General features: G+C 65.2%; 1 protein-coding gene across 1 annotated transcript in view; it reads right to left on the bottom strand.

Moving 5' to 3' along the window:
• Positions 1-305: 305 nt before the first annotated feature.
• MUC5B (mucin 5B, oligomeric mucus/gel-forming) overlaps positions 306-26,667 on the bottom strand; it is a 37,199-nt gene continuing 10,837 nt past the window's right edge. Inside the window, exons 19-49 of the mRNA XM_044943986.2 lie at positions 26,201-26,253; positions 25,993-26,093; positions 25,736-25,887; positions 25,264-25,402; positions 25,074-25,187; positions 24,072-24,251; positions 23,471-23,710; positions 22,437-22,593; positions 22,022-22,150; positions 21,687-21,834; positions 21,557-21,600; positions 21,285-21,482; positions 7,727-21,055; positions 7,432-7,613; positions 6,996-7,167; positions 6,008-6,255; positions 5,465-5,651; positions 5,017-5,245; positions 4,745-4,926; positions 4,605-4,674; positions 4,200-4,300; positions 3,900-3,931; positions 3,462-3,642; positions 2,996-3,100; positions 2,872-2,909; positions 2,385-2,501; positions 1,944-2,030; positions 1,704-1,826; positions 1,424-1,469; positions 1,163-1,271; positions 306-528 (exon numbers count right to left, since the gene is read on the bottom strand). Coding sequence (XP_044799921.2) covers positions 306-528; positions 1,163-1,271; positions 1,424-1,469; positions 1,704-1,826; positions 1,944-2,030; positions 2,385-2,501; positions 2,872-2,909; positions 2,996-3,100; positions 3,462-3,642; positions 3,900-3,931; positions 4,200-4,300; positions 4,605-4,674; positions 4,745-4,926; positions 5,017-5,245; positions 5,465-5,651; positions 6,008-6,255; positions 6,996-7,167; positions 7,432-7,613; positions 7,727-21,055; positions 21,285-21,482; positions 21,557-21,600; positions 21,687-21,834; positions 22,022-22,150; positions 22,437-22,593; positions 23,471-23,710; positions 24,072-24,251; positions 25,074-25,187; positions 25,264-25,402; positions 25,736-25,887; positions 25,993-26,093; positions 26,201-26,253 — 17,416 coding nt within the window. The remainder of the gene's footprint in view (positions 529-1,162; positions 1,272-1,423; positions 1,470-1,703; positions 1,827-1,943; positions 2,031-2,384; positions 2,502-2,871; positions 2,910-2,995; positions 3,101-3,461; positions 3,643-3,899; positions 3,932-4,199; positions 4,301-4,604; positions 4,675-4,744; positions 4,927-5,016; positions 5,246-5,464; positions 5,652-6,007; positions 6,256-6,995; positions 7,168-7,431; positions 7,614-7,726; positions 21,056-21,284; positions 21,483-21,556; positions 21,601-21,686; positions 21,835-22,021; positions 22,151-22,436; positions 22,594-23,470; positions 23,711-24,071; positions 24,252-25,073; positions 25,188-25,263; positions 25,403-25,735; positions 25,888-25,992; positions 26,094-26,200; positions 26,254-26,667) is intronic.

Genomic DNA, 26,667 nt, shown 5'->3' on the forward strand with positions numbered 1-26,667 from the left:
GCAGCGGGGTATGGTTTTCTGCACAGCGTCGCCGCCTCCTGACACCGGCGAGGGACGAGCCTGGGTGTGCCCGTGTTTCAGATGATGGTCATCTGACCCTGATGGCCAGGGAGGTGGCCAGAGAGGCGCGAGGGGCTCTGAGGGCAGGACGTCGGGTCCCCCTCAAGCACCCCCACTGTGCTGCCAGCCTGTGGGGCCCGGGTTCACAGGGCAAGTGCAGAGAGCACGGGGGCAGCGGTACCCGTGGAAGGCATGCCTGGGCACCCGTGGTTTCCATGGTGGGGGGTGCCCGGGGGTGCAGAACGTCAGACAGTGGTGGACCCCAAGACTGGGAAGGTGGATGAGCTTTCCTCGAGAGTCTGAGGCGAGGATGCGCAGACCGGGACGCAGCTGCATTCGTCCACGTGGGTGTAGGTGTGCTGGAAGGCCGTCCCGTCGGGGCACTGCATGGTCACCACCTCCTGGTGGGTCCTGGTCTCCTGGCAGCAGGAGCAGCTGCACTGCCTGGCCTGTGCCTCCATGGAGTACCTGCAGATGCACAACCTTCAGGACCTCCCCTCTTGCCCGGACTGCCCGGCTCCTGGTCTCTCGGGGGTCCGGAGACAGTGGCTGGCTCCCTGAGCGCACAGGGCTGCTGGTACTGGCCCGGACAGCGCTCTGGGTCGCTGAGAACCCCAGCCTTCCCCAGCCAGGCCCTGCTCTTTCCCAAACCAGCTCCTCAAACTTGCCGACCGTGGCAGACCTCTCCTCTGGGAACCTGCCCTGGGCCGTCCAGCCAGGTCCAGACCCTTCCTCCTGCCTCTTCTGCCTGGGCTCACAGCTGGCCGTGGCCTGGGTTTCTGGGGGGTGGACTCTGCCCGCAGCTCTGCCCTGACAGTCCGGCTCAGGGAAGGTGCTTATTCTGCCTGGCCCCAACACGGGCAGACCTGGTGCTCTGACCCCCGTGGCCCCGCCCAGCTGCCCCAGGCCTGGCTCAGGGGGTTGGGGAGGCTCAGGGTTTCTGCAGCCCTGCTGGGGGGCCCTTCCCTCTTCCCTGTAGCAAGCTGGGCCCTCCGGCCTCAGCCCCAGCACAGGGGGTCCCTCTAAAGGCAGGGTCACTTGGGGCACCGGCTGGTGACCACGCACGTGTCTGGGGCGGGGGTGGAGGGCACGGGCCGCTCACCGGGACACTTCTGGGCAAGAGCCCTCGCAGAAAGAGACCTTGACGGCGGCCTGGGTGACGCAGCCCCGGTGTCGCAGGACCGTCATGTTGGTGTGGACCTGGCAGGCGTCTGCGCAGAGGAAAGGCAGTGGTGGCAGGTCTCCGAGGACCCACGTAACCTCCCGCTCAGGGTGGGGGTTCTGGCTGGGGCGGGCAACTTCGGGAGGAGTCAGTGGGCGGAGCTGACAGCGCTGAGAGGCAGGAAGGGGAGCCTGGACTTACCCGTTTGCACACAATGGTAGCAGCAGCCGATTTTCTTGAGGATGCCCTGCAGGTGGGGGGGGGGCAGAGGCGGGGCTTTAGTGGGCGGGGCTTCGTGGTGGGTGGGCGGGGCCTCTGGTGATGGACTCTGGGAATGAGCGGGTGTGGGCTGTGGTGTGGGCGGGGCTCCTTTGTGGGTAGGCGGGGCCTCTGGTGATGGACTCGGAATGGGTGGGTGTGATGTGGGCGGGGCTTCTGTGCCAGGAGGCCAGCCTGGCTAGCCTGAGCCCCAGACACACACCTTGCAGGTGGACACATCGGGGCAGACCACAGGCGTTGGGGTCAGCATAGGGGGTCCGTCCCTGGCCTGGCAGTGGTACTCTGTGCAGTTGTCCACGAGGCTGTTGACCCAGGTCTCGTTGAGCTGGAATGAAAGGGGGAAAAATGGGTGGGGGCCGGGCTGGGGATTACCTGGTGGATGAAGAGGAGCTGGTCAGGAGGGTCTCTGCAGGGCAAGGGTTGAGACTGAGTGCCCCCTTACCTGGACCAGCTGACCGTCCGGTGCGAGGCAGGCGGTCTGCACGCACTCCCCACAGCACTGCCCGGCCACCGTGGAGTACTCAAAGCCCTGGAGCAGAGGGGTGGTCACGTCCCACACCTAGCCCTCCTGCTCTCCCACCCACCCTGGGGCCCAGGGCTAGCCTCCTTGGAACCCCCTTTCCTCTGTGAGGCATGCCCCTGCCCAGCCCCCGGGTCCTCTCTTAGCTTCACCCCTGCTCCCAGCACCTTCTCCACTTCAGCCCTCCAGAACCCTATCCCAGCAGTCTACAGGTCCGCCTCCAACCCACAGCCCCATACCCCACCCTCCTGCTTCACTCCCTCCTTTTGGGACGAAAAAACCTCCGTGAAGGCTGAGCTGGAGGCCCTCCCCGGGGCCCAGGGTCCAGTGATGGGCCTCCCCAGGGGCCTAGCCTGGCCTCACCTGGAGGCAGGTGGTATTACAGGCCTCCTCCTCACACCGCACAGTCGGGTCCTCACTGCCCATGGACAGACAGGTGCACGTGTGGCACGGAGTCACCCCTGGGATGGTCGCACCAACCTGCAGTGGACAGGGTGAGGGGAGGTGACCCTGAGGGGGCACCAGGGCCAGGCCACCTCCCTGTGCCCGTGAGACCCACAGAGCGGTCTCCTTCCTCTTCACACAGGATCAGAGACGTGACCCTGGATGAGTGCAGACTGGGGCAGCCGGGACCCCAGGCCGGTGGGAGGGGCGGTCCTGCCCTGAAACTCTTGCTGGGAGAGCCTGAAGCTAAGCTCCCAGTGGCTCTCGACAGCAGCTGCCTCTGAAGGGCCTGGAGCCTCGACCCATCCGCTGTCATGGCAAGAGGGGCACGGGGTCCTCGGAGGACGTACCGAGTCTGGAGCCCACCCCCTGCCCTTTCCCGACTGCCTGGACACGGAGCCCTTACCCCATAGAACGTGCCATTGAAGGTGCACAGCAGAGGCTCTGGAAGGAAAGGGGGTGCTGAGCGCCTGCCGGGAGGCCCCCAGCCCCAGCCCCAGCCCCACCGTCCCCCGAGCCCAGAGACTCACGGCAGCTGAAGGTGGGGCAACAGTCATCCTCCACCTGGGTGCGGACCAGCTTCTCTCCCAGCCCACATGCAGGGGGGCTCTGGGGGCACGTGCTTGCATTGCAGACTGCGGGAGAGTCCGGGAGCTGCCTGGGGTGCCCCTGCCCACCTCCTCCCGCCTCTGTGGTTCCCAGGGTAACACTGCCCCACGCAGGACCAGAGAGGTCCTTTCCACAGGAGTAGTGGCTCTCTCCCTTCTGGGCCACGCTTTGTCACCTGCCCGGTCTTCCCCAAGACCCTGCCTGGCAGTAGGGACGCCAGAGGCCACCAGCTTCATTTTAGGTGGAAACGTGAAGGACCGAGAGGCCCCCCACCTCGGGGTCCAGCCTCAGCCCGGCCACAGGACCCCGAGGCACTCCTGCCCTGCTGGCCAGGTGGCCGGAGCCAGACATGTGCCACCCGCCCGCCCACTGGGGTGCAGGCCTCACCACACAGATTCTCCATGCAGCATGGGTTGTCCGCCAGAGGCCTGCTCAGGGCCACAGAGCCGGCCCGGCCACATCCCTGTGGCTGGTCTGGGGCCGGGCACTGCACGGGCGTGCACTGCACTGACACACTGTCCTTGTCACACACGCAGTCCTGGCAGTTGCTGACCCACCGCTCTCCAGGCTGCAACAGACCAGGTCAGGCTCCCCCAGGGCTCCTGGGTGGTGCCCTGGCCTCTGGGGTCGCGTCCAGCAGCAGGTGAGCCCCCGGCCTCCCTGTCCCGGGAGCAGCCGTGAGGCTGACATGGCTCACACCTGGGTGTGCCATACCCGCACCCGCCCCACCGCCCGACCCCGGGCAGAGCCGGGGCCCTGGGAGGGGGACCCCTGCCCTCCTTCCACTCAAGCAAGGAGTCAGGCTGCTGAGGGTGGAGCACTCACGAATTTGGGAAGCCCATCCGGTCCCACACAGGCTGCAAGGCAAGAATGGGGAGAAGGGGGTTAGTGGGAGCACTGGGGTCGGGGCCCAGCCGGCCTGGCCACCCCTCCCCCAGTGGAGGCCTCTTCTCCCTGGTTGGGGCAGAAGCCCCTGGAGAGCTCGAGGGGGATCACTTAGGAGGGGACTCAGGAAGGCTCCAGGCCATGCTGCGCTGCCGGCAGGACTGGCCCCAGCCAGGGTCTGCCCGCCCCGGGGACCCTCCCGCTCTCCGGGGCTGGGTGGGTCCGGCGCAGGGTGCTTACGGCACTCGGGCACACAGATGTCCCTGTGAGAATTGAAGAGGATGTGGCCGTCGGGACAGAAGCAGCCCTCTGCCAGCCCAACGCTCAGCGGGCTCTGGCTCCTGCAAGGCGACAAAGGCAGACTGAGGGGCAGGGCAGTGGGCAGGGTGCAGGCCCGGGGGCAACCTGGCTCCTGCAAGGCGACAAAGGCAGACTGAGGGGCAGGGCAGTGGGCAGGGTGCAGGCCCGGGGGCAACCTCGGGTCCAGGATCAGAGGTCGGGTGGGGGAAGGGCACTCCCGAGATTTGGGGCCGGGGTCCTGGAGCCTTGTGGGTCTCCTCCTGGCTCCCCACCAGGTCCACCACCAGCGGGCCAGCCTGGGAGGCCTGCTGTCCCCACCATGCTCTCCCTGTCGGCTGGGCTCACCTGGAGTCGCAGGACTCCGGCTGCACAGGGCCACAAGACTTGTACACCTTGGCGGACGGGCAGGTGAGGTCTGGGGTCACACAGACAGGTGTCAGGCAGGCCGAGGAGGCCGGGGCCCCCAGCGGCCACGCCCGACTCACCGCACAGCCCGTGAGTGGCATTGCGCCAGTCGGGGCACACGCCTCGGGAGCGGCAGAGTTCTGCGTAGGCCTCCAGGCTCTGGCAGAGCACCTCGCGGCCGCGGCCGGGCCAGCAGCTGTCACTGACACAGGCGTTGAAGTACGGGCCAGGCGGGATGAGGCTGTGGCACCCGGCGAAGACCCTGCAGGCAGAGCCCATCAGAGGCTGCAGCGGAGGCCCCTCAGGGTGATGGCAGCCCACCACCACCACCCAACCCAGGTGGAGAACTCACGAGCTCAGCATCAGCTCGCAGAGGGGCTCTGGGGGGCACGACGGGTGGATGGCGGGCGTGCTGGTTTCCGGCAAGAGGGGGCTGGTGGTTGGGGGCAGGCCGGTGGGCACCCCGCAGCCCTCCACGCTGCTGTTGGAGACCAGCCAGGACCGGGCCATGTCCCGGCAGGTGCGGGCCATGGTGCCATCCGGCCGGCGACATTCGTCCCCGCGGTTGTTGGTGCAGGTGCCTGGGGAGGGCAGGATTCAGGGGGGACACACACTGGACCATCGTCGCCGTCTCCCTTCATCTCCCAACCTCCCCAGCAACTGCTCAGCTATCCAAGAGGGCTTCCCGCCTGGGGCAGGTACAGGGGCCAGCTGTGCGTCTGGGGTCCCCGGGGGGGTGCGCCCGCAGCGGTGGTGCCGGCCCCTCGCCGCCCCTGCAGGCGTCCTGCAGCCCCGCTCACCGCACTGGCCCTCGGTGTTGTGACTGAAACGGCTGTAGGAGAGCCGGGCCTGGAAGACCCGCCCGTTGAAGGTGATGACGGCACCGACGGCGGGAATGTCGACGCGCATCCCGGTGGCCCCGGTCAGGGTCACGATCACGCCGCTCTTGCTGAAGCTCTGCCTCACCCGCGTTTGGTCCAACAGGATCTGGGGGCGTGATCGGGGGACCCGTGACAGGGGCTGCAGACCTGCCTTCGGGACTGTCCTCCCAGGTGCTGGGCCCCCCTCCTTGGCACCCATGCCCCAAAGAGCAGACACCCACCTCGGGCTGGGGTCACGGTCAGTGTGTTTGGGTCCCAGGTGCTCTTGGCCTCAGGCAGCCCCCATGCTCCTTCCCTGCCCTCTCTGGAGTCACCACACTCGGGACCCCAGGTCCCGGTGTGCCCTCTGTCTTCCCCAAGCCCCTGAGGCTCTCTGGCAGGGGGACAACGTGATCTCTGTGCACCAGGGTCCCCCTAAACCAGGCCGGGACCGGCCACTGCTGCTCTGCCGCCCGCGCTCACCAGGCTTTCCTCCTGCCCACCAGCGCTGGTGGTGGTGGAGAGGACGATGTCCATGGACTGGTAGTGGATGCTTAGGGCACGGGGGCAGTGGGCGGCGGCCTCACAGAAGCGGCTGTGCAGCAGGATGCGGAGGTTGCCATGGCGTGGCTGGATCTCGCGCATGAGGACATAGGTGCAGTTGTCCCAGAAGGAGTAGGAGGTGCCGTCAAAGGTTTCATAGTGGGTGTCCCCCCAGCCGCTGCAGACACCTGCAGGCATGGACAGGTCTTACCCAGTGCCACCCGGAGCTACTACTTTGGGGGTCGCTCAGCCCCGGGGGCCTCCGTCCCTCCTTCAGGACACAAGTGGACCCAGTTGGATGGGGGAGCCCCCCAGATGTGTCCACCCAGAGCCTGTGGATGTGACCTCCTTTAGGGGAAGGAGGGTCTCTGCAGCTGTGATTAAGTGAAGGTTCATGGGGGGAGGTCATCCTGGATGACCAGGGTAGCCCTCAATCCAATGACAAGGGTCCTTCTAAGAGACAGGGAAGAAGCTGCGTGATGACTGGGTAGAGGTGGGGCCACAGCCCAGGTGCACCCGGGGCCCCGAGTCTGGAGGGCCAGGCAGGACCCCCCACTTTCAAAGCTTTGGGGATAGCTCGGTCCCTCTGACTCCTTGATCTCTGACTTCTGGCCTCCAGGACCAGATGCCTGGCTGGGGTGTCATTTGTTTCGGCCGCCCCAGGAGCCCGAGGACTGTAAGACCACCCACTTCCTCCCACATGCCGTTCTACCATGAAAGCTGCTCAGGACCCTCAGGATGCGACCCCCTCAGAGCTCCTCACCTTCACCCCCACTGTTCTGCTCTCAGAGACCCCCGGGTTCCCTTCAAACCGTCAAGCCTGATGGGGATGGGCCCAGCGACCCCAGGCCCAGGGTATGGGGGGGCGTGTGCACGTCTCAAAGTCCACCAGCCCTCCCCCGACCCGGAACCAAGGGCGGGCACTCACACTCGCACGTGTAGTGGTAGTCACAGCGATGGCTCTGGTTCTGCACCCTCACGGGCAGATGCCCGTTCACGCACGTGACGCTGCTCATCGGCCGTGGCCCCAGCAGGGTGATACGGTTGTCGCCTTCACAACGGGCCACCGTGCAGTCCTCCAGGAGCCAGGACTCGTTCACCTGTGAGAGACAGCACAGCACCCACGGGGTGGATGGCAGGACCCCTTCTCACCGCCCCCACCTCAGCCGCAGGAACCCCCCCTGCCTGGGGCAGGGCGGCCGCTGCCTCCTGGCTGGGCTTGGACCCTGCGTGCTTGCCTCCAGCCAGAGCAACCCGTGGAGTGGCCACTGAGGACTGGGGGTGTGCCATCAACCTTGATGGATGCCCCGGGCCCCATGCATACAGAAGGGCCTGGCAGGTCATGGTGGAGGTGGGAGGCACACCTTTCGAGGAGGGATTGTGCGATCACAGCCGCTAACTGGGGTGGTTGGGGGCACAGAGGCTGAGGTCCCTGGGGGTGAGGAGGTGGTGCAGGCGCCCTGGAAGCGGTCAAGGTCACAGCGCTGGTTGCAGATGGCTAAGAAGGGGCAGCCCGCTGCATCTGTCTTGTTGTAGACAATGTCCCCTACAAGGTCAGAGACAACAGGTCAGCCAGGGCGGGGCCAAGGGCATGAGGACACAACCAAGGCAACCAAATGCCAGGGAGGAGGTCTGCAGGAGGGGTGATACTTCACGTGCCTGGTAGGAAGAACTTCCCAAAGGCGTGGCAAAGGCAGGGTGTGGTGGGGCTAGGCGAGGTTGTGGGAACAATGGAGGGCATCAGGCTGCCGGAAGTCCCTGAGGACCAGGAGGGAGTAGTGGGTGGAGACCCAGGAGTAGTCGATACGGGAGAGGTCAACAGGTGACCTGTGGGTGAGTAACTGGACAAGTCTGGCTTGGCGGTCATGGGTGAGGACCCCGGGAAGGCAGAGGGACTAGAGATGGACACCCTCTCGGTGGTCACCATGGAGGAGGGTCCAGTCACACTCATGGGGGTGGAGGTCCTCTCAGTGGTCACTGTGGAATAGGGTCCAGTCACACTCGTGTGGGTGGAGACCCCCTCTGTAGTCACTGTGGAGGAGAGTCCTGTCACACTGGTGGGGGTGGAGACCTTCTCCGTGGTCGCTGTGGAGGAGGGACCTGTCACACTGGTGGGGGTGGAGGTCTTCTCCATGGTCACCATGGAAGAGGGTCCTGTCACACTGGTGTGGGTGGAGGTTCTCTCCGTGGTCGCAGTAGAGGAGGATCCTGGCACACTGGTGGGGGTGGAGACCCTCTCAGTGGTTGCTGTGGAGGAGGGTCCAGTCACACTCGTGGGAGTGGAGGTCCTCTGAGTGGTCGCTGTGGAGGAGGGTCCTGGGACACTCGTGGGGGTGGAGGTCCTCTCGGTGGTCGCTGTGGAGGAAGGTCCTGTCACACTGGTGGGGGTGGATGTCCTCTCCGTGGTCACCGTGGAGGAGGGTCCGGTCACACTGGTGGGGGTGGAGACCCTCTCGGTGGTCGCTGTGGAGGAAGGTCCTGTCACACTGGTGGGGGTGGATGTCCTCTCCGTGGTCACCGTGGAGGAGGGTCCGGTCACACTGGTGGGGGTGGAGACCCTCTCGGTGGTCGCTGTGGAGGAAGGTCCTGTCACACTGGTGGGGGTGGATGTCCTCTCCGTGGTCACCGTGGAAGAGCGTCCTGTCACACTCGTGGGGGTAGAGACCCTCTTGGTGGTCGCTGTGGAGGAGGGACCTGTCACACTGGTGGGGGTTGACACCCTTTCTGAGGTCACTGTGGAGGAGGGTCCTGGGACACTCGTGGGGGTGTAGGTCCTTGCAGTGGTCCCTTTGGAGGAAGGTCCTGTCACACTGGTGGGGGTGGAGGTACTCTTGGTGGTCACTGTGGAAGAGAGTCCTGTCACACTCGTGGGTGTGGAGACCCTCTCGGTGGGCGCTGTGGAGGAAGGTCCTGTCACACTGATGGGGGTGGATGTCCTCTCAGTGGTCACCATGGAGGAGGTTCCTGTCACACTCGTGGGAGTAGAGGCCCTCTCCATGGTTGCTGTGGAGGAGGGTCCGGTCACACTCGTGGGGGCGGAGAACCCCTCTGTGGTCACTGTGGAGGAAAGTCCTGTCACACTGGTGGGGGTGGAGACCCTCTCCGTGGTCGCTGTGGAGGATGGGCCTGTCACACTGGTGGGGGTGGAGGTCTTCTCCATGGTCACCATGGAAGAGGGTCCTGTCACACTGGTGTGGGTGGAGGTTCTCTCTGTGGTCGCAGTAGAGGAGGATCCTGGCACACTGGTGGGGGTGGAGACCCTCTCAGTGGTTGCTGTGGAGGAGGGTCCTGTCACACTCGTGGGGGTGGAGGTACTCTCCGTGGTCGCTGTGGAGGAGAGTCCTGTCACACTGGTGGGGGTGGATGTCCTCTCCGTGGTCACCGTGGAGGAGGGTTCTGTCACACTCGTGGGTGTGGAGACCCTCTCGGTGGTCGCTGTGGAGGAAGGTCCTGTCACACTGATGGGGGTGGATGTCCTCTCCGTGGTCACCGTGGAGGAGGGTTCTGTCACACTCGTGGGTGTGGAGACCCTCTCCGTGGTTGCTGTGGAGGAGGGACCTGTCACACTGGTGGGGGTGGAGACCCTTTCTGAGGTCACTGTGGAGGAGGGTCCTGGGACACTCGTGGGGGTGTAGGTCCTCGCAGTGGTCCCTTTGGAGGAAGGTCCTGTCACACTGGTGGGGGTGGAGGTACTCTCGGTGGTCACTGTGGAAGAGGGTCCTGTCACACTCGTGGGTGTGGAGACCCTCTCGGTGGTCGCTGTGGAGGAAGGTCCTGTCACACTGGTGGGGGTGGAGACCCTCTCGGTGGTCACTGTGGAGGAGGATCTGGTCACACTGGTGGGGGTGGAGACCCTCTCGGTGGTCACTGTGGAGGAGGGTCCGGTCACACTGGTGGGTGTGGAGACCCTCTCGGTGGTCACTGTGGAGGAAGGTCTTGTCACACTGGTGGGGGTGGAGACCCTCTCGGTGGTCGCTGTGGAGGAGGGTCCTGTCACACTCGTGGGTGTGGAGACCCTCTCGGTGGTCGCTGTGGAGGAGGGTCCTGTCACACTGGTGGGGGTGGAGACCCTCTCGGTGGTCACTGTGGAAGAGGGTCCTGTCACACTCGTGGGTGTGGAGACCCTCTCGGTGGTCGCTGTGGAGGAAGGTCCTGTCACACTGGTGGGGGTGGAGACCCTCTCGGTGGTCGCTGTGGAGGAAGGTCCTGTCACACTGGTGGGGGTGGAGACCCTCTCGGTGGTCGCTGTGGAGGAGGGTCCGGTCACACTGGTGGGGGTGGAGACCCTCTCGGTGGTCACTGTGGAGGAGGGTCCGGTCACACTGGTGGGTGTGGAGACCCTCTCGGTGGTCGCTGTGGAGGAGGGTCCTGTCACACTCGTGGGTGTGGAGACCCTCTCGGTGGTCGCTGTGGAGGAGGGTCCGGTCACACTGGTGGGGGTGGAGACCCTCTCGGTGGTCACCGTGGAAGAGGGTCCTGTCACACTCGTGGGTGTGGAGACCCTCTCGGTGGTCGCTGTGGAGGAAGGTCCTGTCACACTGGTGGGGGTGGAGACCCTCTCGGTGGTCGCTGTGGAGGAAGGTCCTGTCACACTGGTGGGAATGGATGTCCCCTCCGTGGTCACCGTGGAGGAGGGCCCTGTCACACTCGTGGGGGTAGAGACCCTCTCAGTGGTTGCTGTGGAGGAGGGACCTGTCACACTGCTGTGGGTAGACACCCTTTCTGAGGTCACTGTGGAGGAGGGTCCTGGGACACTCGTGGGGGTGTAGGTCCTCACAGTGGTCCCTTTGGAGGAAGGTCCTGTCACACTGGTGGGGGTGGAGACCCTCTCAGTGGTCACTGTGGAAGAGGGTCCTGTCACACTCGTGGGTGTGGAGACCCTCTTGGTGGTCGCTGTGGAGTAAGGTCCTGTCACACTGGTGTGGGTGGATGTCCTCTCTGTGGTCACCGTGGAGGAGGGTTCTGTCACACTCGTGGGGGTAGAGACCCTCTCGGTGGTCGCTGTGGAAGAAGGTCCTGTCACACTGGTGGGGGTGGATGTCCTCTCCGTGGTCACCGTGGAAGAGGGTCCTGTCACACTCGTGGGTGTGGAGACCCTCTCGGTGGTCGCTGTGGAGGAAGGTCCTGTCACACTGGTGTGGGTGGATGTCCTCTCTGTGGTCACCGTGGAGGAGTGTTCTGTCACACTCGTGGGGGTAGAGACCCTCTCGGTGGTCGCTGTGGAAGAAGGTCCTGTCACACTGGTGGGGGTGGATGTCCTCTCCATGGTAACCGTGGAGGAGGGTTCTGTCACACTCGTGGGGGTAGAGACCCTCTCGGTGGTCGCTGTGGAGGAAGGTCCTGTCACACTGGTGGGGGTGGATGTCCTCTCCGTGGTCACCGTGGAGGAGGGTTCTGTCACACTCGTGCGTGTGGAGACCCTCTTGGTGGTCACTGTGGAGGAAGGTCCTGTCACACTAGTGTGGGTGGATGTCCTCTCCGTGGTCACCGTGGAAGAGGGTCCAGTCACACTCGTGGGCGTGGAGACCCTCTTGGTGGTCGCTGTGGAGGAAGGTCCTGTCACGCTGGTGGGGGTGGATGTCCTCTCCGTGGTCACCGTGGAAGAGGGTCCTGTCACACTCGTGGGTGTGGAGACCCTCTTGGTGGTCGCTGTGGAGGAAGGTCCTGTCACGCTGGTGGGGGTGGATGTCCTCTCCGTGGTCACCGTGGAGGAGGGTTCTGTCACACTCGTGGGGGTAGAGACCCTCTCCGTGGTTGCTGTGGAGGAGGGACCTGTGACACTGGTGGGGGTGGAGGTCCTCACGGTGGTCACTGTGGAGGAGGGTCCGGTCACACTGGTGGGGGTGGAGACCCTTTCGGTGGTCACTGTGGAAGAGGGTCCTGTCACACTCGTGGGTGTGGAGACCATCTCTGTGGTCGCTGTGGAGGAAGGTCCTGTCACACTGGTGGGGGTGGAGACCCCCTCGGTGGTCACTGTGGAAGAGGGTCCTGTCACACTCGTGGGTGTGGAGACCCTTTCGGTGGTCACTTTGGAGGAAGGTCCTGTCACACTGGTGGGGGTGGATGTCCTCTCAGTGGTCACCATGGAGGAGGGTCCTGTCATGCTCGTGGGGGTAGAGACCCTCTCCATGGTTGCTGTGGAGGAGGGTCCGGTCACACTGGTAGGGGTGGACACCCTTTCTGAGGTCACTGTGGAGGAGGGTCCTGGGACACTCGTGGGGGTGTAGGTCCTCGCAGTGGTTCCTTTGGAGGAAGGTCCTGTCACACTGGTGGGGGTGGAGGTACTCTCGGTGGTCACTGTGGAGGAGGGTCCGGTCACACTGGTGGGGGTGGAGGTACTCTCGGTGGTCACTGTGGAGGAGGGTCCTGTCACACTCGTGGGTGTGGAGACCCTCTTGGTGGTCGCTGTGGAGGAAGGTCCTGTCACACTGGTGGGGGTGGAGACCCTCTCGGTGGTCACTGTGGAGGAGGGTCCGGTCACACTGGTGGGGGTGGAGACCCTCTCGGTGGTCACTGTGGAGGAGGGTCCTGTCACACTCGTGGGTGTGGAGACCCTCTCAGTGGTCGCTGTGGAGGAGGGTCCGGTCACACTGGTGGGGGTGGAGACCCTCTCGGTGGTCACCGTGGAAGAGGGTCCTGTCACACTCGTGGGTGTGGAGACCCTCTCGGTGGTCGCTGTGGAGGAAGGTCCTGTCACACTGGTGGGGGTGGATGTCCTCTCCGTGGTCACTGTGGAAGAGGGTCCTGTCACACTCGTGGGTGTGGAGATCCTCTCAGTGGTCGCTGTGGAGGAAGGTCCTGTCACACTGGTGGGAACGGATGTCCCCTCCGTGGTCACCGTGGTGGAGGGTCCTGTCACACTCGTGGGGGTAGAGACCCTCTCCGTGGTTGCTGTGGAGGAGGGACCTGTCACACTGGTGGGGGTTGACACCCTTTCTGAGGTCACTGTGGAGGAGGGTCCTGGGACACTCGTGGGGGTGTAGGTCCTCACAGTTGCCCCTTTGGAGGAAGGTCCTGTCACACTTGTGGGGGTGGAGGTACTCTCGGTGGTCACTGTGGAGGAGGGTCCGGTCACACTGGTGGGGGTGGAGACCCTCTCGGTGGTCACTGTGGAAGGGGGTCCTGTCACACTCGTGGGTGTGGAGACCCTCTCGGTAGTCGCTGTGGAGGAAGGTCCTGTCACACTGGTGGGGGTGGATGTCCTCTCTGTGGTCACCGTGGAGGAGGGTTCTGTCACACTCGTGGGGGTAGAGACCCTCTCCGTGGTTGCTGTGGAGGAGGGACCTGTGACACTGGTGGGGGTGGAGGTCCTCTCGGTGGTCACCATGGAGGAGGGTCCTGTCACACTCGTGGAGGTGGAGACCCTCTCAGTGGTCACCAGGGAGGAGGGTCCTGTCACACTCGTGGAGGTGGAGACCCTCTCGCTGGTCGCTGTGGAGGAGGGACCTGTCACACTGGTGGGGGTGGAGACCCTCTTGGTGGTCACCGTGGAGGAGGGTCCCGTCACACTCGTGGAGGTGGAGACCCTCTCAATGGTCGCTGCGGAAGAGGGTCCTGTCACACTTGTGGGGGTGGAGACCCTCTCAGTGGTCGCTGTGGAGGAGGGTCCTGGCACACTCGTTGGGGTGGAGGTCCTCTCAGTGGTCACTGTGGAGGAAGGTCCTGTTACACTCATGGGGGTGGAGAACCTCTCCGTGGTTGCCTTGGAGGAGGATCCTGGCACACCTGTTGGGGTGGAGACCCTCTCAGTGGTCGCTATGGAGGAGGGACCTGTCACACTGGTGAAGGTGGAGACCCTCTCGCTGGTCACCGTGGAGGAGGGTCCCATCACACTTGTGGGGGTGGAGACCCTCTCAGTGGTCGCTGTGGAGGAGGGTCCTGTCACACTCGTGGGGGTGGAGACCCTCTTGGTGGTCACCAGGGAGGAGGGTCCTGTCACACTCGTGGAGGTGGAGACCCTCTCAGTGGTCGCTGTGGAGGAGGGTCCTGTCACACTCGTGGGGGTGGAGACCCTCTTGGTGGTCACCAGGGAGGAGGGTCCTGTCACACTCGTGGGGGTGGAGACCCTCTTGGTGGTCACCAGGGAGGAGGGTCCTGTCACACTCGTGGAGGTGGAGACCCTCTCAGTGGTCGCTGTGGAGGAGGGTCCTGTCACACTCGTGGGGGTGGAGACCCTCTTTGTGATCACTGTGGAGAAGGGTCCTGTCACACTCGGGGTGGAGACCCTCTCCATGGTCGCTGTGGAGGAGGGTCCTGTCACACTTGTTGGGGTGGAGACCCTCTCTGTGGTCGCTGTGGAGGAGGGTCCTGTCACACTCTTGGGGGTGGAGACCCTCTTTGTGATCACTGTGGAGGAAGGTCCTGTCACACTCGTGGGGGTGGAGACCCTCTCCGTGGTTGCCTTGGAGGAGGATCCTGTCACACTTGTTGGGGTGGAGACCCTCTTTGTGGTCGCCTTGGAGGAGGGTCCTTTCACACTGGTGGTTGTGGAGACCACCCCTGAAGTCACTGTGGAGGAGGGTCCTGGCAAACTCATGGGGGTGGAAACCCTCTCGGTGGTCACCGTGGAGGAAGGTCCTGTCACACTCGTGGGGATGGAGACCCTCTCTGTGGTCGCTGTGGAGGACAGTCCTGTCTTGCTGGTGGGGGTGGAGGTGGTGATGGCCGTGCTGGGGCAGTAGCTCTTGTCACAGCAGAGCAAGCGGATCTGGTAGTTCAAGCACATCTGGCCACTCTGGTCCTGGTTCCGGCACACCAGGCCCACCTCTAGCTCGCACAGTACTACCTGGCCCAGGTCCAGCAGGGGGATGTCCGGCAGCTCCTCAGCCCGACACTCCAGCTTCAGAGGCTGCTCGCAGATAGCCCCACCGGCCGCCCAGATGTTAGCATAGGTCTCATAGTCCCCCCCATAAGCCCCTGGCATTGGGTAGCTCTGGTCCATCCAGTCTGTCCAGGCACACCGACGTTCACAGGTGGTGGACTCAGTCCCTGGGGACGTGGGGACCAAGGTGGTCCCAGAGGTGTGGGTCTTTGGGGAGGACAAAGTGGCCACAGAGCTGGTGGTGGTGGGGGGGCCCAGGGTAGTGCCCAGTGAGGAGGTGCTGGGCTCAGGCCCCGGAGGGGATAGGGAGGTTCTGGTGCCCGCCCCTGTGCTGGAGGTAGCCTGGCCTGTGCTGAGTGTGGTGACTGGGGGTCTGATTGTGGTCTCAGAGGGCCTGGTGGGGAGCTCTGTGATTTGTGTCGTGCCCTTGGAGGTTGTGGGTGGCAGGAATTGGGTGTGGGTGGTGGCCCTGGTAGTGGGCATCACTGGGCTGGGGAGCAGGTTGGTCACAGAGGTGGACTCAAGAACGTGGGAAGTCACCACAGTGACTGTGGAGGGGGCACCAGTCAAAGTTGGCTTCGGGGTCATGGGCAGGACCTTGGAGGAAGAGAATGGGGGCCAGGTCGTGGTGGAGGTTGGGGGCCATGGCCCCGTTGCTGTGGAGCTGCCAGGGGGCAGGGAAGTGGACCGGAGGCCTGGGGTGGCTGTGGTGGGGCAGTGTTGGACATCATCACAGCAGTAAACACGGATGTTGTAGTTGAAGCACATGGTGAAAGGCCCTCTCTGGTCCTCGTTCCTGCACACCAACCCTGTCTCCAGGCTGCAGCTGAGCACCTGCCCGATCTGGTCAATGCTGACCTCAGGGTAGTTCTCTGCCCGGCATTCAATCTTCTCTGGGTCCTGGCACATTTTGCCACCTGCAGCCCGGATATTGTCGTAGGTCTCTATGTCTCCACCCATGACCCCCAAGGTGGGGAAGTCCACATCAAACCACTCTGTCCACTTGCACTTGGGTTGACAGCTGGTCGTGCCCTGGCTGGTGGTGGCCCCAGTGGTGGCCGTTGTGGGGGCTGAGGTGCTGATCTCGGGGTGCTGGGTGGATGGGGTGCGTGTTGTACTCAGTGCTGTTTCTGTTGGTGGCCGAACTGTGGAGGTTTGAGTCGTTGCCAACACCGAGGTGGGCCCCTGGGAGGTTTTCTGAGTTGGGAGGACCGACGTGGCTGTCCCCAGGGAGGTGGACCCTGTGGATCCTGGTGGAGATGTGGGGTGTGTGCCTGTGTGGCCTGGACTCGAGGCCGTCCCTCGGGTCGTGAGTCGCGTGGAAAGGGCAGGCGCTGGTGTGGCACTGCTGGCAGGGGACCCGGTGACCACTGTGCTCCCCGTCTGTGTTCTGGTCTGTGTGGGTGTTGGCACAGCAGTGGAGGTGGTGCTGGAGGCTGCAGAGGCAGTGGGCACTGTGCCAGTGGAGATGGCGGCAGTGGGCACTGTGGCAGTGACAACCGCGGCAGTGCGGGCTGTGGCATTGGAGGTGGCAGCTGTAGAGATGGTGGCAGTGGAGGTGGCCGTGGGCACTGTAGGAGTGCGGGCAGTGGCAGTGGTGGCAGTGGCTACGGAGGAGGTGGCCGTGGGCACTGTGGCTGTGGAGGTGGTGGCCGTGGCTGTGGGGGCCGTGGTGGCCGTGGGCACTGTAATAGTGGCTGTGGAGGTGGTGGCCGTGGCCGTGGTGGCCGTGGTGGCCGTGGGCAGCGTGCAGCGGTTGTGCTCACAGCACAGCACACGCATCCTGTAGTTGTAGCACATCTTGAACAGGCCCAGTTGCTCGTCATTCCTGCAGACCAGGCCCAAGCGGACATCGCAGTGCACTCGCTGGCCCACCTGCTCCGGCGTCAGGCCAGGGTAGTTCTCGGCCTCACACTCTATCTCCTGGGGCTGCTTGCACACAGCCCCTCCTGCACCCCTGATCTTCTCATAGGTCTCGAAGTCCCCGCCGCCCTCCTCGTACTTGGGGTAGTCCACGTCGAACCACTCTGTCCACTTGCACTTGGGTTGACAGCTGGTCGTGCCCTGGCTGGTGGTGGGCCCAGTGGTGGCCGTCGTGGGGGCTGGGGTGCTGGTCTCGGGGTGCTGGGTGGATGGGGTGCGTGTTGTGCTCAGTGGTATTTCTGTCGGCGGCCGAGCTGTGGAGGTTTGAGTCGTTGCCAACACCGAGGTGGGCCCCTGGGAGGTTTTGTGAGTTGGGAGGACCGACGTGGCTGTCCCCAGGGAGGTGGACCCTGTGGATCCTGGCGGAGATGTGGGGTGTGTGCCTGTGTGGCCTGGACTCGAGGCCGTCCCTCGGGTCGTGAGTCGCGTGGAAAGGGCGGGCGCTGGTGTGGCGCTGCTGGCAGGGGACCCGGTGACCACTGTGCTCCCCGTCTGTGTTCTGGTCTGTGTGGGTGTTGGCACAGCAGTGGAGGTGGTGCTGGAGGCTGCAGAGGCAGTGGGGACTGTGCCAGTGGAGATGGCGGCAGTGGGCACTGTGGCAGTGACAACCGTGGCAGTGCGGGCTGTGGCATTGGAGGTGGCAGCTGTAGAGATGGTGGCAGTGGAGGTGGTGGCCGTGGGCACTGTGGGAGTGCGGGCAGTGGCAGTGGTGGCAGTGGCTACGGAGGAGGTGGCCGTGGGCACTGTGGCTGTGGAGGTGGTGGCCGTGGCCGTGGCCGTGGGGGCCGTGGGGGCCGTGGTGGCTGTGGGCACTGTGGCTGTGGAGGTGGTGGCCGTGGCCGTGGGGGCCGTGGTGGCCGTGGGCAGCGTGCAGCGGTTGTGCTCACAGCACAGCACACGCATCCTGTAGTTGTAGCACATCTTGAACAGGCCCAGTTGCTCGTCGTTCCTGCAGACCAGGCCCAAGCGGACGTCGCAGTGCACTCGCTGGCCCACCTGCTCCGGCGTCAGGCCAGGGTAGTTCTCGGCCTCACACTCTATCTCCTGGGGCTGCTTGCACACAGCCCCTCCAGTATCCCTGATCTTCTCATAGGTCTCGAAGTCCCCGCCACCCTCCTCGTACTTGGGGTAGTCCACGTCGAACCACTCTGTCCACTTGCACTTGGGTTGACAGCTGGTCGTGCCCTGGCTGGTGGTGGCCCCAGTGGTGGCCGTCGTGGGGGCTGGGGTGCTGATCTCGGGGTGCTGGGTGGATGGGGTGCGTGTTGTACTCAGTGCTGTTTCTGTCGGCGGCCAAGCTGTGGAGGTTTGAGTTGTTGCCAACACTGAGGTGGGCCCCTGGGAGGTTTTCTGAGTTGGGAGGACCGACGTGGCTGTCCCTGGGGAGGTGGGCCCTGTGGATCCTGGCGGAGATGTGGGGTGTGTGCCTGTGTGGCCTGGACTCGAGGCCGTCCCTCGGGTCGTGAGTCGCGTGGAAAGGGCGGGCGCTGGTGTGGCACTGCTGGCAGGGGACCCGGTGACCACTGTGCTCCCCGTCTGTGTTCTGGTCTGTGTGGGTGTTGGCACAGCAGTGGAGGTGGTGCTGGAGGCTGCAGAGGCAGTGGGGACTGTGCCAGTGGAGATGGCGGCAGTGGGCACTGTGGCAGTGGTGGCCATGGGCACTGTGGCCGTGGTCACTGTGGGCACTGTAGATGTGGGGGCAGTGACAGTGGTGGCAGGGGCCATGGAGGTGGTGGTTGTGGGCACTGTAGCACTCGTGGCAGTGGCGGTGGGCACTGTGGCAGTGGTGGTTGCTGCTGTGGGCACTGTGGCAGTGGTGGCTGTGGGCACTGTAGGAGTGGGGGCAGTGGCAGTGGTGCCAGGGGCTGTGGAGGGGGTGGCCATGGACACTGTCACGGTGGCATTCGCAGTGGGCACTCTGGCAGTGGCCGTGGGCACTGTGGCAGTGGTCACTGTGGGCACTGTGGCTGTGGAGGTGGTGGCCGTGGCCGTGGGGGCCGTGGTGGCCGTGGGCAGCGTGCAGCGGTCGTGCTCACAGCACAGCACACGCATCCTGTAGTTGTAGCACATCTTGAACAGGCCCAGTTGCTCGTCGTTCCTGCAGACCAGGCCCAAGTGGACGTCGCAGTGCACTCGCTGGCCCACCTGCTCCGGCGTCAGGCCAGGGTAGTTCTCGGCCTCACACTCTATCTCCTGGGGCTGCTTGCACACAGCCCCTCCAGTATCCCTGATCTTCTCATAGGTCTCGAAGTCCCCGCCACCCTCCTCGTACTTGGGGTAGTCCACGTCGAACCACTCTGTCCACTTGCAGTTGGGTTGACAGCTGGTCGTGCCCTGGCTGGTGGTGGCCGTCGTGGGGGCTGGGGTGCTGGTCTCGGGGTGCTGGGTGGATGGGGTGCGTGTTGTACTCAGTGCTGTTTCTGTTGGCGGCCGAGCTGTGGAGGTTTGAGTTGTTGCCAACACCGAGGTGGGCCCCTGGGAGGTTTTCTGAGTTGGGAGGACCGACGTGGCTGTCCCCGGGGAGGTGGGCCCTGTGGATCCTGGCGGAGATGTGGGGTGTGTGCCTGTGTGGCCTGGACTCGAGGCCGTCCCTCGGGTCGTGAGTCGCGTGGAAAGGGCGGGCGCTGGTGTGGCACTGCTGGCAGGGGACCTGGTGACCACTGTGCTCCCCGTCTGTGTTCTGGTCTGTGTGGGTGTTGGCACAGCAGTGGAGGTGGTGCTGGAGGCTGCAGAGGCAGTGGGGACTGTGCCAGTGGAGATGGCGGCAGTGGGCACTGTGGCAGTGGTGGCCGTGGGCACTGTGGCAGTGGCTGTGGAGGTGGTGGCCGTGGGCACTGTGGCTGTAGTAGCTGTGGGCACTGCAGCAGTGGCAGCAGTGGCAGCAGTGGGTGTGGAGGCGGTGGCCGTGGGCACTGTAGCTGTGGCTGTCGTGGCAGTGGTGGCCGTGGGCACTGTGGCTGTGGAGGCGGTGGCCATGGACACTGTGGCCGTGGTCACTGTGGGCACTGTAGATGTGGGGGCAGTGACAGTGGTGGCAGGGGCCATGGAGGTGGTGGTTGTGGGCACTGTAGCACTCGTGGCAGTGGCGGTGGGCACTGTGGCAGTGGTGGTTGCTGCCGTGGGCACTGTGGCAGTGGTGGCTGTGGGCACTGTAGGAGTGGGGGCAGTGGCAGTGGTGCCAGGGGCTGTGGAGGGGGTGGCCATGGACACTGTCACGGTGGCATTCGCAGTGGGCACTCTGGCAGTGGCCGTGGGCACTGTGGCAGTGACAACCGCGGCAGTGCGGGCTGTGGCATTGGAGGTGGCAGCTGTAGAGATGGTGGCAGTGGAGGTGGCTGTGGGCACTGTAGGAGTGCGGGCAGTGGCAGTGGTGGCAGTGGCTATGGAGGAGGTGGCCGTGGGCACTGTGGCTGTGGAGGTGGTGGCCGTGGCCGTGGGGGCCGTGGGGGCCGTGGGCAGCGTGCAGCGGTCGTGCTCACAGCACAGCACACGCATCCTGTAGTTGTAGCACATCTTGAACAGGCCCAGTTGCTCGTCGTTCCTGCAGACCAGGCCGACGTGGACGTCGCAGTGCACTCGCTGGCCCACCTGCTCCGGCGTCAGGCCAGGGTAGTTCTCGGCCTCACACTCTATCTCCTGGGGCTGCTTGCACACAGCCCCTCCTGCACCCCTGATCTTCTCATAGGTCTCGAAGTCCCCGCCGCCCTCCTCGTACTTGGGGTAGTCCACGTCGAACCACTCTGTCCAGTGACAGTGAGGCTCACAGGTGGTGGTGGCCGGGAACACAGAGCTGCTGCCCTGTGGGGTCGTGGTTGTGGTCAGCTTGCTGGATGGGGACTGTGAGGTGGACGCTGCCATGGGTGGGTGGCTGGCTCCTGTGCTGGGCGTGGTCTGCAAGGATGGAGGCTGGCTGGTGACACAGGGCACATAGTCGCAGCAGAGGACCCTCAGCTTGTAGTTGAGACAGAGTGGGGGGCTCTGCTCGCTGTTGAAGCAAGTCAAGCCCTTGTCCCGGCTGCACTCCACCTTCTGGCCCAGCTTCTCCAGGGGTATGTCTGGGAGTAGCTGCGCCTGGCACTCAATGTCCACGGGGGCCAGGCAGACCTGGTAGCCCCTCTGCCTCAGGTTCTCGAATGTTTCAAAATCTCCCCCGCTCATGCCTGGCTCTGGATGGCCTCCGTCATACCAGTTGGACCAGTGGCAGACGTTCCGCACACACACAGTGGACGGGGTGGGGACCAAGCCTGTGGGCAGAGGGCAGGGGTCCCCATCAGCCTCCTCTGCATCCCTGCCAGCCACGCCCAAAGCAGGGGTGACTCATGTCCCATTGCCCCAGGGTGGCCCCGGACCATCCTTCGCATCCAGGACACCTGCGCCAGGCGCTTCCTGGGCCCTCCCTCAGAACCCAGACCACTGTCAGGGTCCAGGGCCCCGGTGGTAAGGCAGACCCAGTGGTGTGCCCGCCTGGCTTACCCGTGGTGGAGGGCGGAGCTGCGGTGCTGGTGAAGGTGAAGGGCGTTGTAGACAGGGTTCCGGGGCACTCCACGGCCCTCCGGACGATGGTCCCATTGTCTCTGCAGATGGCGATCAGGCAGGCGCCCAGCCCGTCGGTCGTGTTGTAGATGACATCCCCATAGGCGTAGGTCCTGCCCTCGTAGGTGCACGTACAGGCTAGAGACGGACAAGAACAGGGCTCAGTCTGAGCCCCCAGCTCCTAGGCCCCAAACCAAGCGGGCCCTCCTTACCCTCGGGGCTGTGAGCGCACTGGAGGCCGCTGGGGGTGCAGGCACTGCGGGAGGGAGAGAGAAGAGCTAAGCCAGCAGGCACAGGCCTCAGTGTGCCCACCGGGCCCACTCAGCACCCACACTGGCTCACCAGCTCTGACAGTTCTCCGTGGTGGGAACCCTCGTGCCAGCATCATAGTAGTTCCCATCTCCGTCGTAGCAGCCGCTGCACTGGGCCACACACTCCATCTGGTCCTCATTGAAGAACGGCTTGCTGGACGGGCACTTCGGGTAGCAGCCTGGGGTGGACGCAGGGCGGGGAGAAGACTCACGTCTCGAGCCCGGCGTTGTGCGCGGTTGCTGCACCGCCGTCTCCGCCTCCCTGTCCCAGGGGCGGACATGGGGCGGCAGGAGCCCCTGGCCCCCTCGCCTGTGTGCTGTCCTGGGGTGACGAGGCGTGGCCTCCCCACAGAAGCCTGTCCTCACCTTCCAGGCCTGGCAGCTCCATCAGGCACAGCCCACTGGGGTTCCGGCAGGTCTTCAGACAGGGAGCCCCGCAGGGCTGGTAGTGCCACTCGCAGTCCCCGTGCGGGTTGTAGAAGTCGCAGAACAGAGCTGAGCGAGGGAGAGAGGCTGCGGTGCCGCCAGCCCACCCTCCCACAGAGGACGCGTCTCAGGCGGCACCCACTGCGTTCCAGGCTTCCTTCTCATCCCTGCCCTCAAAACTGGCCCCCAGGGAGCCTTCCCCTTTGGGGGCAATGTGTCTGTCTGGTTTTTACACACAAGAGCACGCACACACACATGTAGTACACGCACGTCCTTGTGTGTGCACACATGCCCGCCAGGCCCCCGAGCGGCTGCAGCTGCACCTCCGCCCACCCCCAGGGACAGCCCAACTCACGGCAGACGTCCGGGGTCCGCCAGGACACGCACACGCCCGCTTCGTGGCAGGCCTGGGCGTAGGCGGCCACGGCCGTGCAGAAGCACTCGCAGTCGCCCCCCGAGTCGCAGGCGCAGGCGTCGCTCACGCAGGCCTCGTAGTACCTGGTGGAGTCGACCTGGGGCGGGGCGGGGGCTGCTCAGCAAGAGGCGCCAACCCACAGCCCCTGGACGGCCGGCTGCCCATGAGCAAGCTCCACTGCCATCTGAGCACCCGCCTCGGGTCTCCTGTCGCCTCTCTGGCCTCACCCCGCCACCCTTCCCTTGCCTCTGCTCGGTGCCTCACTTAGCTGCAGGCCAGCCCCCCGTGACCCTGCTGTGACCTGTCCTGTCTCCGCAGGGCCAGGGGGTGCCCTGCCCCAGTCTTCCCTCCCAGGCAGCAGAACCCAGGGAGCCCGAGTCTTGCATTTGCCACCATGGACAGTGCCATCTGAGTCAGAGCCCACTGTGTCATTTCACAAAGGATTTTCTGATCGAATGGGCAGGGCACTGGCGGGGGTGGGGGGGTGCGGGGTGGCTGTGATCCAGGAGGACCTCAGGGCCTCACGCAGACCGGCCAGCCTCAGGGCAGACCAGTCCCACCAGCTGCCTGCTCATCGCCGTGCACAGCCCAGGTCCCGAGATCCACGTCAGCGACTGTGCCCTGCGGTCCCTAAGTGGCAGGAATGGCTGTGGGGAAGGGCCTGAGGCCATCATGATTCTCTGCTCTCAGGTGGCCGGGCCGGACTGGAGGCGCCCTGAGGTTTGTCCGTGTGGGGCTGGCAGCTTGGGGAATGTGCAGGAGGACAGGAGGTGACCCTTGGGGCCCGGGAAGCCTGCAGCCCCGCTTCCAGGGGCTGAGGCTGAGTGTGGTCAGGGAACGTGGGGCAGGGCTGGGGATGCCGGCACCTGCCCCGGGGGAGGCCCACACAGTGTGCCCTGCACAATGGTCGGGGTCAAGGCCGTCCTCAGAGGGCCAGCTCGGGCCAGACGCAGGTCCCACCCCGACCTGCCCACCTGAGAACGGCAGGCGCTGAAGGTGGCGCTGTTGATGATGCTGCACTGCTTCTGGGCCCACGACCTGCGGAACGGGTTGGCGGTGCAGGGGTCCCTGGGGGCCAGAGCGTCCGGGCACGACGGGGAGAACTTCCAGCTGTTGCCAAACTCCAGCACGTCACCCACCACAGACTGGCTCCGCGTGGTGAAGTCATTGAGGGCGTTGTCGTCAAAGTTCCCGCACAGCCCGCAGACCCTCCCCTGCAGGGACAGCACAGGGCACATGGGGCAGTGCCGGGGTACGGCTGCAGGGCACCCACTCCTCAGGCAGCACTCAGCAAGCTTTCAGGAAGGCGGGGGCACTCGGGGTCCTGCAGTGGGCAGGTGCCTGCCTCGCCCACAGAGCCTTAGCCCAGTGGGCATGGAGCGGCTGGGTGCAGGGACCAGGGAGCCAAGAGCGCCTTCCCCCCAGGACTGACACAGCCCCTTGGGAACTGGGAGTGTGCCTGGCCCCCGCCCCCAGCCCTCAGCAGTCCGTCAGCTGCCAGACCACACTGCTGGGCCTGCTCTAGGAGTGAGAGCTCTGCGCCCGCCCGGGGGTCCTGCAGACTGCGGCCCCCACCTTGTATTCATGGCGCAGCCGGATGATCACGCTAGTCTTCCGGTCCCAGGACACGACCACGCCGCCATGGGTCTCCACGGTCAGGTAGACGCCCATGTACCGGACCCTGTAGGGCAGGTCTCCGCCCGGCCCCCTCTGCAGCACCCTATGGGTGCCCTCGTGCAGGATCAGCTCGTAGCTCTGCAGAGAGGCACAGGGAGGCGCTGCCTGCAGGGAGCTGAGGGGCCAGCTCTGGGCCAGAGCCCCCTCCCCAACATGGCCCAGGCGGGCACCAGGGTGCTTGGGGTCCTGAGGCATGAGGCTGGCACTAGGAGTGAGCCAGCCTCCCGGCATTATCCTCAAGCTTGAGGTGCGAGGCTGAGGGGCAGCAGAGGCCGAGGGGGATCTTGGGGGCCGTCAGTGGTAGGGGCAGCGCAGAGCACAGGGGGCAGCAGGAGAGCACGTGGCCCCCTCTCAGCCCCCTCGGACCCCTGCTTCCTCACACCCCTTCCCACCTCGGAGCAGGTGGGAACCGCCCCCAGCCAGCAGCTGCACTCTGTGCTGTGAAGCCCGACCTCCCTCTGCTAGAAGGGGTCATCCCCAGGTGTGGTGGGCTGAAAGGAGGCCCCCCAAAAAACGTGTCCAGTTCTGAGCCCAGGAATCCACAAGTGTGCCCTGATTTGGGCAAAGGGTCTTAGATGGGATGAAGTGAAGGGTCTGGAGATGAGACCATCCTGGATTTAGGGAGGGCCCAAACCCAGGGACAGGATGGGGGAAGGACACAGAGAAGGGGCCACGTGAGCTCAGGGCAGAGACTGGGGGGATGCAGCCACAGGCTAGGAGCCCCAGAAGCTAGACGAGGCAGGAAGGACCCTCTCCTGGAGCCTCTGGAGGGAGGCCCAGACGCAGGAGAGAGTGACTCTCCTGAGTGTCAGGACCCTGGGCTGTGGTCTGGAGGCCCGAGGCCCCTGCGGGGGCTCGGACAGGACTGCAGAGGGAGGGGCGGCGCCCAGGCTCCCTCACCCCCAGGAAGATCTTGATGGCCTTGGAGCAGGTGGCGCCCGTGGTCCCGCAGGGCACGCTCTCGGTGACGATGCGGAAGGTCCCGTTGGCCGTGTCACTGCCCACACAGTAGTCCTGGGCGGGGAGGAGAGGGTTGTGGTCACGGCCCCAGCGCCGGCATCACGGCCCTGGGCAGGGAGGGGCTGCGTACCTGGGCCAGCGTGTACTCGCAGCTCCCCTCGAAGCCATAGCGCTCGCCATCGAAGGTGAGGAAGTGACCGTCCCCATAGGCCACACAGGTGCCCAGGCAGGGCCGGTCGCTGCACTCCCACCTGCGGCCCCTGCAGGTGCTGCGGGCAAGGAGAGGCGGTGCCGTGACAAGGACGTGGATCCAGCCCCTCTCCATAAAGCGGGAGGCGGTGCTGCCCCCCAGGGCTCCAGGGGTTCACAAAGCAGGGAGTCCCACACCCCACACCCTGGGTCATGCTCTTGTCTCCTGGCCCACCCTCAACGCTCAGTGCCCGGGATGCAGGCAGTCATGGGGGCGGCTTTAACCGGCCCTGCCATCTGCTGGGCAGAGGAGGCCAGGCCCTGGGCTCGGTCCAGGGGACGAGCAGACGGCCCGGGGCCAGCTCTCCCTGTGCTGTCGGCCCGCACCGCCCCTCCGTGACCCCTCCACACACCAGGTGTTACAGTCGACCTTGATGACCTCCCCGGGCTTGTAGGCGGCCTCGTTGTGCATACAAGGGCAGTCCTCCTCGGCCACGCAGCCTCCGCTCCCGTCGGACAGCAGCCCCACGGGGCAGACACAGCCCGACACACAGTGAGTGCTGAACTGCAGACAGGCGGGTGTCCGTCAGTGGTTCCTCTTCCCCCGGCTCAGGGACACCGCCCACCCGGGCCCCCGGGCAGCACAGCCACGCCCTTCCAGCCGACTCACACAGTCCACGTCCAGGCTGTGGCAGCTTCGCACGCACTCGGCCCCCGGCGCGTCCGCAGAGGCGTTGCTGCAGTCGAGGAACACCATAGGGGCCACGCACCCTGTGGAGACAGCCACGCTGGGAGGGCCTCCCGGCCAGCTGCAGCCCTCCCCTCGGTCGTGGGGGGAGCACGGGGCCCCAGGGGCAGAGGTCCAGGGGACGCCGCACCTGCGCTCTGCTCCATGGCCCCCAGACAGCTCAGCCTCCCGCTCACACACGAGCTACGAGAGACGGGGGTGGGGGCAGTCTGGGCTGCTGCCCCACTGCCCCTACCCAGACCCCGGCCGGGCCCCAGGCCTTGTCATGAGGGGGGCGGGCACCTTCTGCGAGGCTGTGATGAGGACCCCACCCCCCACCCGAAGGCACTGGGTGAGTGAGTGGAGGCTCCAGGAAGGGCCCTGGACGCGGGCGAGGGTAGGGGTGGGGTGCGGCAGGGAAGCGGGTAGGCCGGGGCAGGGGTGCGCCCAGGCCGGCCCTCCACGGGCTCCAGACCCGCAGAACACGTCCCTGGGCCAGGGGAGTGGTCCCTCTCAGAAGGGCTGAGGGGCGGGCAGGGTGAAGGCCCCTCCGCGGGGAGCCCCTGTGTTTCTGTGTGAAGCAGGTGGGATAGAGTGGCAGTGGGGAGAGGCCCCTCA

The sequence above is a fragment of the Bubalus bubalis genome, chromosome 5 (assembly GCF_019923935.1).
Source record: "Bubalus bubalis isolate 160015118507 breed Murrah chromosome 5, NDDB_SH_1, whole genome shotgun sequence".
Classification (NCBI taxonomy): Eukaryota; Metazoa; Chordata; class Mammalia; order Artiodactyla; family Bovidae; genus Bubalus; species Bubalus bubalis.